We start from the raw sequence: 11771 nt of genomic DNA, 5'->3' as shown, positions 1-11771 counted from the left end.
CCCCCCCCCCCGCGTACGGTTGGGGCTGGCAGACTCCTGTACAGCCAGAAGAGTGACCAGCCGCCCTCCCCAAACCCAGAACATGACTGTGGGCTCAGGCAGCTGCCTGGCAAGTGCAAATGGGGAAGAACAAGGGAGGCTGTTTCTGCCCACAGCAAGAAGTCGGTTAGATGTCACTCCGCCCAGAGGCGCAGCTCACCCATAGCCTCGGGGCAGCTGGTGGGCACACCCCACCAGACAGCTGTTTGAGGGAGAGCTGCTCAAACAGGGCTGGCAGGTAAGCAAACACTTAGGGGGTTAATAGGTAACTACAAGGTAGAAAGAGGAACTAAGCCCAGCATCCCTCCTCCTTGGCCTTGCTGGAATTTGAGTACAACTTCCAGGCTGCCAACTTGTCATCCTCTGGGCTTCACCAGCCACCCTGCCTCCCCAGCACCTGAGCAAGAAGGACCCACAATCTCATTCTAGGCCAATTGTCAGGATCCTTAAAAGTCCCAAACTCCTTAAAGGATACTGGGAAAGCCAAGTCAGTGGTGGCCACGTAAGAATTGTGACACTTTTGGTTCCCACCCCGTGCCCATCTCTCTCATGCCCTCTGCATCTCTCTTTGCCCTGACTCACCTTGGTCACAGAATAGGCCCCCCCAGCCCTCATCACAGGTGCATTGCCAGGGGATGCTGCAGGTGCCATGGCGACAGCCATTGTGGGGGATGCACTCGTTGCACAGGCGTCCCTGCCAGCCTGGGCGGCAGCTGTTGAGCAAAAAGAAAAGCTGACCATGAGGTGAGGGCTTGGCCAGGAGACAGTTCCCTCCTCACTGCTTCCTGTCCCCTACTCACATGCATTCTGCTGGCTTGCTGCAGTAACCATTCTGTTCATGACAGCCAGAAAGACAGACAGCTGAGGAAAGAAAACAGAGCTGGGTGAGGGTGGAATTCCAAGGACTCTGAAGCCCGACTCGCCCTCTCCTGGCCCTGGGGCTGCCCCCCAGCTCTACTGAGCTCACTTCCCACTCCTGGCCTCCCAGAGGAGCCATGGGGGCATAAAGGGAAACAGTGGCACAGGGAAGGAGAATCCAAGCTGGATGGAATGCAGTAACAGGGTCATTTGGACTCTGGCAAGATGGGGAGGAGCACTAAGAAGAGAGAGGTCACAGTCCACACCTGTCCTAAGCATCCCCACCTGTTCCTGAGGCCCAGCTAGTGGGCAGCCCAGACCTGCTCAGTGAGGGAGGTAGGCTGTGGCCGGAGAGAGGCCACTGTGTTTGCTCCAGGGACCCCCCCCCCCTCCAACACACACACACACACCAGGTAGACAGGAGCTTGGCTGCTTACGCTGTTCGCAGTACTCCCCAGTCCAGCCGGGTAGGCAGGACAGGCTGCCATCTGGCTGGCACACGTAGTGGCCGAAGTGGTCATTACGCTTCTTGCACAGGCGTGAGCAGCTGTCCCCATAGTAGTTGTCACTGCAGATGACCCGGTAAGAGTAGCGCAGCCTCGTGGGAGGGCTGGTCTGCTCATCCAATAACCAGTTCTTGCCCACAGCTAGGGAGCCCTGGATGGCGATCTTGCTGATAAGCGCGTCTGGTGGCAAGGCCTCTGAAGGGGCAGAGGGCCAGGTCAAGGAAGGGCAGCCAGTCCCTGAGAGTGCCAGCAACTGCTGGATCAAACCAACAGTCCAGATGATCCCCACCTGCCAGCAAGCACAGGCCAGAGGAACCCAAGCGACCCACTGCTTAGCTTCTAGGGGTGTGTGTGTGTGTGTGTGTGTGTGTGTGTGTGCACGCGCACCAGCGGGTGGGCGCTGAATGCCTGATACCATTCAAAAAAGGGACAATAGAAGGGTGTTAAGATATCCCAGTGTTCTGGAGGCAGACAGACCAAGAAAGAGGAAAAGAGGTCAAAATGAGGAAGGAAAAAAAAAAAAAAAAAAAGAGAGCGAGAAAGAAAGAAAAAGGAAAAAGAAAAGAAAGCCAGGCTGGAAGGACACTGTGAGCAAGGGGTCCTCTGGTGCCCATTCAAGGGTTCTGTCCTCAGAGATGGGTAATGCTTTTCTTTTTCCTTTTCAAAGTGAGAATTGTTGTGCTGCTGAAATATCCTTTTCCTCTGTGTCAGAACAACATCCCAAAGCCATTATTCCCTTTCCAAAGGAGCGGAATTCGCAAAAGGTGTAAAATACAGGAAGGGGCCCGTCAGCGGCGCTGGCAGCTTCGGCCTTTCTCACCGCCGTGCTCCCCGCGTTCCCACGCCAAAAATAACCCGCAGGAAACGCAATTGTGCTCAGAGTCCAGGCAGCGGGCGGAATCCGAGCATCCAGCGCGGGGCGCAGTTCCAGGCTGAGCTTAGCGTCCTGCCCCCCCCCCCCCCACCCCGCACTTCCCCCGCCTTTTACAGGTTAACTCTTTCGGCGCTGCGCTGTGTCGCCCCCCTGTGGCGGCAGAGCGAGCTACTCACCTGGCCTCAGGTCGTCTCCTGGCGCGTGCCAAGCCTCGATGATGAGTGAGAAGGTACCCTGGAGGCCAAAGGAGGGGGCGGGGGAAGACAGAGAGAGCGCGAGATGAGCAAGGGGGGAGATGGGGGTGCCTTGCGGCAGCGGGTTTAATTAATCTAATTGCAGGATACAGTTACGGCTCCCGGGTCAACATAACGTGTCTGAGCGCCGCATCGCGCGACCAGGGAATATGAGAGGAGAACCCCGAGTGGGACAAGGGTTAGGAGATAGGGGAATGTTAGCGAGTCATTCGAAGGTGGGAAACGCGCCGGGGTAGTAGGTAATAAAAATCATCCCAAGAGTTAGGAGAAGAGAGGCCTTAGAACTGGGAAGAGGGAGCCTGGTGAGAGCTTTCCTGAGGATTAGGTCCCAGGAGAGAGTCGGAAGAAAGTATCAAAAGAGAGCGCCTTTTGTTTTTTGTTTTGTTTAGTTGGAAGCGAGGAAATCTGGGGAGAGGGCTTTGGGCCCAGGGAGAGCCCCCTTCACGTCTTTCGTGACCTCCCAGTGCTCCCAGGCTGTGCTCACCGGCCAGGTGAAATTGAAAGGGAGTTGAAGAGGGTTGCGTCCCCCGCCGCTACTATCGTCCCCGACGGCGAAGGAGTTGGTGCCCAACACAGGCGTCGAGACGCTGCCAAAGGTGCAGGGCCCGGGCGAGACGACCGCCTGGAAGTGCTTAAGGCAGACGCGGAAGAAGGTCCTGCAGCCGGGTTCGCACGGCCGCCCGCTAGCCAGTACGCCGCGCTCGTTGGCAAACTCCTGGAGCTGCAGCTGGAAGACTCCGGAGCCGGCTGCGCGCTATTGCACAGAGACCGAGGGAAGGAAGAAGGGGAGCGGTCAGCTCGGCAGACGCCCAGGGCTCAGGCTCAGGGAGCGGCGGGAGGGGGTGGAGGGGGCGCGGGACGTTACCTGCTGCCAAAGTGTCACCAGCAGCAGTAGCGCCCAGCTAAAGGCGCTACGGGACGCGGCTGCCATCCCCTGGAGCGTGGCTCTCTCCCCGCGCCCGCCCTGTAGCTGGCTTCGTTTGGGACGCCGCTTTCCCGCGCGTCTATCCGCCAGAGGGGTCCCTGAGAAGCCAGGCTCTTCTGGGGCTTTCCTCCCGCTACGCCTTCTCGCTAGCTCTGCTCCAGCTGCGGCGGTAGGTAATCCAGGTGAGGGCGGCTGGGCGGTGGCCGGACTGAGGACTTGTCCTCGGGCTAATCCTGCGGCTGCAAGCGGGCTAGTGCCCGGGTACAGCGCACTGAGGCGGTTCGAGCTGCGGCTCTTGGCCTCGTGTTTCCAGCTTGCGCTCTGAGCCGCTACTGAAACCTGCGCGCTCGGGAGCCTTCCTTATATATATTGGCTCCTCTCTTCGCCGCCTGTCACTCAGAACCCATGGTCACTCTCCCCTCCCCTCCGGGCCTCCAGCGCTACAGCCCCAGCACGGCCTGGAGGGGGCCTCCGCCCCCGCCATCCCCCGTCTCCGTCAGCCAGTCAAACACAGGTCCCCGCCCCTCAGTGGCGCTCTCAGCCCCTAGGTCCCCTAAGTCTGCGCGTGCCAAAGTGACCAGTTCTCCGCGACCAAGGGGTTACGGGTCGAGACCCCGGCGATGGGAGGAGGGGGAGGGCCTGGGGGAATGGGGCGGGAGGTGAGAGAGTGGTTCCCGGATGGTCTTGGAGGCGGAGACACTGGGGAGTCCCGGTAGGCGGTCTGTCAGCAGCCGGCGCTAGTTACCTTCAGCCTTTGAGCAGGTAAAAGAAACTTAAGCTCGCAAAGCGAAAATAGCACGGAAGGACTGGGATCTTCTTCTTCCCGGAGCTTCGGAAGCTGTAGTCTCCTCGGCCCGCAACCTGTGAGCGCCCACCCACCTCGCGTCCCCAGCGCAGCAGGGAAGCCAGCGGGCGCTTTAACCTCTCAGTGACCACACTGGCCAAGGCGAGGGACTTGAGTCTAAGACTGTGGGGCTCTCAGGGGCTCCACCCTCCACCTGGTAGGCGTCTCCCTCCCTACTTGCGGGGGGCGTGTCCAGCGCGTGCCTTCTCCCTTCTGCCCCCAGCCTGGGTTCCACTGGTGCCAGCCCCTAGACGCGTGGTCCGGGAGATGAGGGAAGGGGGCGTGGTCCCCGAGGTCTGAGGGGGGGGGGCGCGTCCTCAGCTGTATGGTAATGAGAGTCTGACCCCGCCTCCAGCGCCTCGCCTCACCTGGGTTCTGCTTCAATTCCATTGCCCACCGTCTCCCCCCACCCCAGCAGCCCCAAGCCCCTTCCCGCGTCCTGTCGCTCCGTTGGGGCAGGGTGGAACCCCCCCCCCCCCCGGCTCCAGCGTTGGCTCAAGCCACTGCAGAGTCCTGGTGAGGGGCTGAGGTCGGGCAGACCCGGGTCCTCTCCTCATAGGGGCAAGATGCAGAGTGGAACTGAAAGCGCGCGGACTTATTTGAGTTTCAGGCGGCTTCACCCGTCTCGCCTTCGCGGCTCCCTTGGGTGGCCCCACTTCTCCGAGCGACGGCAGTGCAGCTGCTTTCCCGGAACCCGGCATGATCCCCGGAGGCCTTAGACCGGGGAGAGCCGCCTTCTCCCAGTCTCGGGGGTGCTGGGGATCTCTCTCTCTCTGCGACGCTGAGGGCAGCGGGGGCTCCGTGGCTTCAGCTGTCAGCCCGCCCGCACAGCGATGGCTGTAGTCTAGCGATAAGATCGGCGCGGGGGTGAGGGGGTGGGGGAGGGGAGAGGCGGTGGGCAGGGACGCGGCGCGGGCCCGGGGGGAAGGCCGGGGGGGGGGGGGAGGTACGGCAGTGGAGCACAACAGCTGCCTATGCCTCGCACGGTCTGATTTTTTTGAGTTGTGGGTGGTGTTGGAGGATTGGGGGGAAGGATGAGAAACAAGAGGTTGGGAGCGTGGGTTGGGGGAGGGGAGAGATGAGGAGATGGGCTCCGGGGTCCCCCACGCACGGCCACCCCTCCCAGCCACCATCTGGCGCGAGCGGGTTGGCGTGGGGAACCGAGGTGGGGCGGGGGGCCGGCAGATGGGCCCAGGCTGCGCTCCAGAGTTAATGTAGGTTATGGGCAGGCGGAGTCCCCAGGCCCGAGGGAGGGGGAGCCCAGGGCTTGCCTCCCAGCGATCCTGACAAGTGGGTTCCCCACCCTCTCTCCACCCATACTCTATGATCCCTAGACCTGCCTAGGATGCCAAAGAGTGTTCCTCGCTCTCCTCTGAGCTGGCATCCATCCCTGCCTAGTTCTGTCGGCTTCCACCTCCAAATCCTAGCCTAGGAGTTCAGAAGAACTCACTCCTTTTCTGACTCTGGCGCTTGTCTGACCCTCAAGAGACACATCTAGCCCTATGGGATGCATCTTGCTCAATACTGGTAGATCTGGAACACTCTCTACCCCTGTTACACATCCTGACTAATGTGCCCCAAAGCACTTTGCAAATAGTCAAGGACCAAACAGAGGTATTATTATCCTCAGGGATGCAAAATGCAAGAGATCCCAGAGACCTAGAAATCCTCTTTGAGGAGGAAAGGGTTAAATTCTCCTCATCATCAAAAGGCATTTATGAAGCATCTATTTGCCACTTGGGCACTGTCCCAAAAGTTCATTATCCTGCTAAGATGCCACCCTTGGCCCTGAAAAGCCACCAGTGCTCCAGTCTGCTGGAGTCCCTCTTTGCCCACATTTGCTGAGCAAGAAAGGATCCTGCTGCAGGCCCAGAACTGAAATGCAAATATCCACAGCTGGGACTCCTCTCTTTTTCTCCCACTCCAGACCAGAAGAACCCAGCATGTGTCCTGGGGGCCACCAGGAGCAGGAGGCCGTGAGGCCATCGGAGGCTGCAAATCACATGGAGTTGGACCCACCTGGGTGTCTACTGCCCCTGCCCCTATGCTGATGCTTGACATGGGTGCAAGCCTCAACTGACGTAGGCTACCCTGGACTGACTGTGGACCTTCTAAAAGTCCACCGGCCCTCATCTGGACTCGCGCTGACAACGTCAGGAGCCGGAGCAGGGTTCAGTCCTGGCATCGTGCAAGGCCCACAGCCTCCCCTGCAGGGCACTTCTGCTTCTGTTACCCTCTCCTTTGGCTGCTGCACACAGCCCCCCAGCAGGCACCACCCGCACCTGGGACTTTGAAGCGCCAAGGTTGCCTTCCAGCCATGCCCCTAAGCTGACCCCGGGTTTTCGGGGTACAACAGGGGCTGTATAGAGCCTCTGGACCCCTCCCCCACTAGGTAGCCTTGCTCGCCCCCCCAGCCCCCGAGCCAAGAGCGCAGCTCCGAGGCTTCCAGCGTCTTTTCGCCCTCCCCCTACTCCCGTTCTCCGCCGGGCAAACTGCGCCCAGGTAGGAGCACGGCTGAGGCCTGGCCACAGAGCCCGCTGGGCAGGCCAGGGGCGGGGGAGCGGGCCTGGTTTGGGCGGGGCACTTAAGCCTTGAGGGGCGCCGCTGCGGTCGCAGCAGAGAAGGGGCCACGTGCAGGGAGCCGCGGCCGGGGAGCTGCACAGAAGGCGGGGAGATTTGCAAACTGTTGCTGCCACATGGCTGCTCCTTTCGATCCATTCACATTGAAATGAGGCCGGCGCGTGCCTCATCTGCCGCAGGGCGCTGCCACGCGTCAGCCCGGCCCGCCGCGTGCCAACTGGGGCAGTGGGGCTGGCAGGGCCTGCCAGCCGTGGGGGCACAGCCCGAGCCCTGAGGCCAGGAGGGGGGAGGGGAAGGGAACCGAGTTATCCTAGCCGCTCAGGCGCCGCAGTTTTTCGCGGACCTTGGCCCTGCAATTGGGATCGAGCCGACGAGAAAGGCCCGGGACGGACGGGTTTCGGAGGGGGGCCAGGATCGATGCCGCCGCTCCCCGCAGATGCGCCCCGGCAGCGCTACTCTCCATCTGCCGCTGCTCGCACCTGCCGGTCAATAAATCGATTTTACAATTTAATGCAGCAGCTTCCCGCCCGCCTGGGACAGATGCCGCCGCAGAACCACCTCCGCCCTCACCCCTCCCCTCGAGGGGCGCCAGCGGTTAGGGCAGGGATTCCCGCTCGGCAGGCGGTGCCCCGCGGGGCCTCCTTCACCTTTCTCAAGTCCCTACAAGGAACTGCGCAGGGTCTTTCCCGCGGAACAGAGTGGGTTTCCCATAGGACAGGCCTGAGGCTGATGAAGGAGAAAAGATGATGACATAGCGGTGGCCTTGAGGACTCATTTGGGGGCTTCATGGGGGAACAGGACGCAGTGGCTGATGACAAGATGTGAGAGCCCCTGTAAGGAGAAAGGGGTAGGACCTGGGGCGTGGACGTCAAGAGACACTGAGTCCTGAAGCCTCTCCATGATAGCGATGCGGGGAGGGCTGAGCTGGAATGGGGGCCTCTCCCCAGCGGCCGCTCTGGCTGAGTCTGGCGAATAAGCATAACATGGACCTGGTTTTTGGCACTTCTCAACCATGTGATCTTGGGGCTTGTAATTTATTTTAATTTAATTTAATTTAATTTAATTTTTTAATGTTTATTTTATTTTTGAGAGGGAGGGAGGGGGAGAGGGAGAGAGGGAGAGAGAGAGAGAGAGAGCGCCGGGGAGGGACAGAGAGAAAGGCAGACACAGAATCCAAAGCAGGCTCCAGGCTCTGAGCTGCCAGCACAGAGCCGGATATCGGGCTCGAACCCACGAACTGCTAGATCATGACCTGAGCTGAAGTTGGCTGCTTTACCAACTCAGACACCCAGGCACCCCTTATTTTTTAATGTTTATTTATTTATTTTTGAGAGAGAGATAGAGACAAAGAGAGAGAAAATGAGTGTGAACAGGGAAAGGTCAGAGACAGAGAGAAAATCCTAAGCAGGCTCCACAGTCAGCACAGAGCCTGATGTGGGGCTCGAACTCAACAAACATGAGATCATGACCTGAGCTGAAATCGAGAGTCCAATGCTTAACTGATTAAGCCACCCAGGGGATCTATTTTTACTTTATTTTTTAAAAAGTATTTTTAAATGTTATTTTTAAGTAATCTCTACATCCACCATGTGCTCAAACTCACAATGCCAAGATCAGGAGTCACATGCTCTACTGACTGAGCCAGCCAGGTGCCTCTCTTGGGGCTTGTAATTTAACTCTGACTCAAGCCCCTCAGTTTTCTTTTTTTTTTTTTTTTTTTTTTTAAATTTTTTTTTAACGTTTATTATTTTTGGGACAGAGAGAGACAGAGCATGAACGGGGGAGGGGCAGAGAGAGAGGGAGACACAGAATCGGAAACAGGCTCCAGGCTCCGAGCCATCAGCCCAGAGCCTGACGCGGGGCTCGAACTCACGGAGCGCGAGATCGTGACCTGGCTGAAGTCGGACGCTTAACCGACTGCGCCACCCAGGCGCCCCTAGCCCCTCAGTTTTCTGTGCAATGGGGATAATAATAATAGTGACTAGGGAGAGTGACTGAGGGACTATATCTGATTACACATTTGCAGGGCTCAATAAACATTAGTTGCCTTTCCCTCAGGTGACATCCTGACAGCCAAGGGCAGACTTGGAGTAGAAGGGAGATCCCTGACATCAAATGAGGTCCAGGAGGAAGGGAAGAAAAAGGGATAGCTGGAGGCAAATAGTCATAAGGAATGAGGCAAGAAAGCAAAGGGCAGAAAAAAAGCAAGGAAAGCCAGGTGGGGCATGGAAAGGAGGTGGACCTAGTAGAAAACCTTGACTGTAAGAGTCTTTTGTGGGAACAGGATATGATAAGGTTCTTGGCTGGAGGGAGAAGACTGAAGCTTGAAGAATGGGTTTGGAGAAGAGATGAAGGTTGGAAGAACCAACTGCCCATGGCCTTGACCTTCCAGAGATATTTCTCCTGCTAGGGCCAAGTGTGGGTCTTAAGATGGCAGCCCTCCTCCTTCATAAGGTGTTTTAAAGCAGAGGTGTGTAGGAAGAAGAAGAAGTCAACTTCTGAATTGCCCTGGTCATTGAGGCTCCTGGCAACTCAGGGGACTCAGCCCTCCCCACATCACCGAGAGGGCTGGGTGGTCCAAAGACTGGGCTGGACTGTCCACTGGATGGTGGTTCATGACTGATGACCCAACGTTTCAAAGAATGGATGTCTGAATGGGTAAGATCATTGAGCATGAGGCAGAGTGCCTGCTCTGGCTCCTCGTGAGACCAGGAGGGCCTCCCACCTTCAATCTCCTTGGTTCCCAGGAGCCCAAGGTCTGAGGCTAGCCCCACACTCTGTCTCCTTTGCCTTCTTAGAAGACCAGGGCCGCTGGCACCTGGAGCTGGAGTTATTGGTGTGGACAGGGCCTTCTCCTTTTAGGAGAACATTTTAGCATGCAGAGACAATGGGCTCAAGAGAGGAGAAGCTGAGGCCCCCTGACCTGAGAAGCCCCTCTTCATTGTATAAGAAGGAAGCTCTCCCCAGGCCTCCTGTGTGCTGATCAAGAGAAAAGGAGAGAAAGGAGGAGCAGGGTGGAAACCTCCTAGCTGAAAGCAAGGGTCCTCACTGGTGGTGATCCAGCAGCTGCCCCAGCTTCATTTGCCAAACCCAGGGGATGCCTGGAAAGCTAGGGTCAGGAGCCATGCAGCGGGTATTTCCAGACACAGAGCAGTCCGGGGTTTATGGTAGCCTCCACGGCAACTTTCCCAGAGCCCCTGGCTTCCCCTTCCCTTGCTCCTTCCTGTCCCCACCCTAGTGAATGAACAGGGAGGCTCAGGGCAAGAGAAGGAAGGCTCAGAGAGGCCTCTGCATGGGGACCCTCAGGCTGCAGGCCAAGCCCCAGCCTACCCTTGACTCCTGCCCAGATCCCTCAGGGTGCGGAGGACCCTGACAGGTGGTTTACGGGCTAGAGAGCAGAGGGTACAGGGCAAAGACACTGCTAAGCATGATGGGACTGAGAGAGAACCTTCTGCCAATTTGTGCTGAAGGATGGAGGGAGTGGGGGCAGCGCCTGAAAGCAAAGGTTCATCTGGGCCCTAGATCTTGGACTGGCTTCCCTAGCTGAGGTTTTTCTTTCCCAGAAGAAGCCTCCTCATGCACTCACACTCGTCCTCTCTCCCCTGACTGGCCTGTCTCCACTGTGCCCTCCTCTTGCCCCTCCCCAGCATACAGATCACTTATCTCTGAAACCTCTCTTCTCTGTAAACTTTGATAGGTGGGACGCTCTCCCCAGCCCCACTCTCCCACTCGGCCCTCACTCCCCTCTTCCGGCTTTGGCATTCCATTACCATCCAGGCTCAGTGTTGTCCCTGACCCCTTGGTGTCCCCAGGTCCTTGTGTGATCTTCACCTTCCTCCACCGAGCAACAATTCATCTCCTGGAAGGAACTCTGACCTCTCATTTCTCCACACAGCCTCTGATCTCTGATCCCAGCTGCTACTCAGGACTTGAAGCAAGCAAGAGATAGGGTACAGGCAGCCCTAGGAACCCGGGAGTGGGGGCTACTCAGACAGCCTCCCTGGAGGGAAGGGTCAGGCCTGAACCAGGAAGTGCTGTGTTTCAAATACTCTCATGGAGAGAGAAAGACATCAGGGACAGGTGCCAACTCCGAACAGCTGCCTGAGCAGGCAGGGCATGGCTCCCTGGAGAAGGCTGAGGAGGAATCTGACTGCCATGGTCAAGTAGGTGATGGGTCTTTAGCAAAGGATGGTGACTGGCTGTCTCCTTCTCCTCCCATGGTCAGAATGAGAGGAAATGGGCTTCAATTATGGCAGGAAGGACTTAGGTTAGACATATGGGAGAACTTCCTATGACAGTGTCTACACTATGTATCCCAGTTATTCATCCAGGTTGAACTCTCCCCTGGAGTTGATGAGAATTGCATGTTGATGCTTGCTAATAAGTAACTTGCCTTGCCTGTGATTAGCAAAGAATCTCCAGCCCATAGAATTCTTGTGTTCAGACTGTCCCCAGGGAAGAAGTCCAGAGAGGCCTGGGAGGCACCAGGACCAGAGCGTCCTCTCAGCCCCAAGAAGATTTTTGGACAGTCTTAGGCCACTGTGAGCCAATGCCACTTTGCCTCTCCTGCCCCCAGCCTTCTGGCCACCACTCTCGAAAAACAAGCCTTATGGAGCTGTCCAGCCACACAAATTTTGCAGCAAAGGGGCTGGCTGGATTTAAGGTCTGGGACCTCATAGAGAGTTTCTAGAGCAATGGTGAATACTCAGGGCCTCCAACACCAGGGGTTTCAGTAAGAGCCTCAGTTAACTCTATACATTTAGAAATAGGCTTTGACTCTCTATTGTACCCACTCACCCCAGTCTCCTGAGTCCTGCTTGAGCAGCATGAATACTCCTGTCTTTGGAGCCATTCTGCCACCAAGATCCCTGTGTTGCCTTATGGCCAACTC

The 11771-nt window shown here is 57.6% G+C and overlaps 1 protein-coding gene and 1 long non-coding RNA gene across 2 annotated transcripts in view; one reads left to right on the top strand and one right to left on the bottom strand.

The window, feature by feature from the left end:
- DLL4 (delta like canonical Notch ligand 4) overlaps positions 1 to 3793 on the bottom strand; it is a 9591-nt gene extending 5798 nt beyond the window's left edge. The window contains exons 1-6 of the mRNA XM_040492324.1: positions 3397 to 3793; positions 3016 to 3285; positions 2454 to 2511; positions 1335 to 1598; positions 840 to 900; positions 622 to 752 (exon numbers count right to left, since the gene is read on the bottom strand). Coding sequence (XP_040348258.1) covers positions 622 to 752; positions 840 to 900; positions 1335 to 1598; positions 2454 to 2511; positions 3016 to 3285; positions 3397 to 3462 — 850 coding nt within the window. The 5' untranslated portion in view covers positions 3463 to 3793. The remainder of the gene's footprint in view (positions 1 to 621; positions 753 to 839; positions 901 to 1334; positions 1599 to 2453; positions 2512 to 3015; positions 3286 to 3396) is intronic.
- A 201-nt stretch (positions 3794 to 3994) lies between these two features.
- On the top strand, positions 3995 to 7391 carry LOC121041533 (uncharacterized). Its single transcript, XR_005795776.1, has 2 exons — positions 3995 to 4457; positions 6228 to 7391. It is a non-coding gene; the product is annotated as an uncharacterized LOC121041533 (long non-coding RNA).
- Positions 7392 to 11771: the final 4380 nt, after the last annotated feature.

The sequence above is a fragment of the Herpailurus yagouaroundi genome, unplaced genomic scaffold (assembly GCF_014898765.1).
Source record: "Herpailurus yagouaroundi ecotype Mexico unplaced genomic scaffold, PumYag 184, whole genome shotgun sequence".
NCBI lineage: Eukaryota > Metazoa > Chordata > Mammalia > Carnivora > Felidae > Herpailurus > Herpailurus yagouaroundi.
This window is presented reverse-complemented; position numbering and strand designations above follow the sequence as displayed.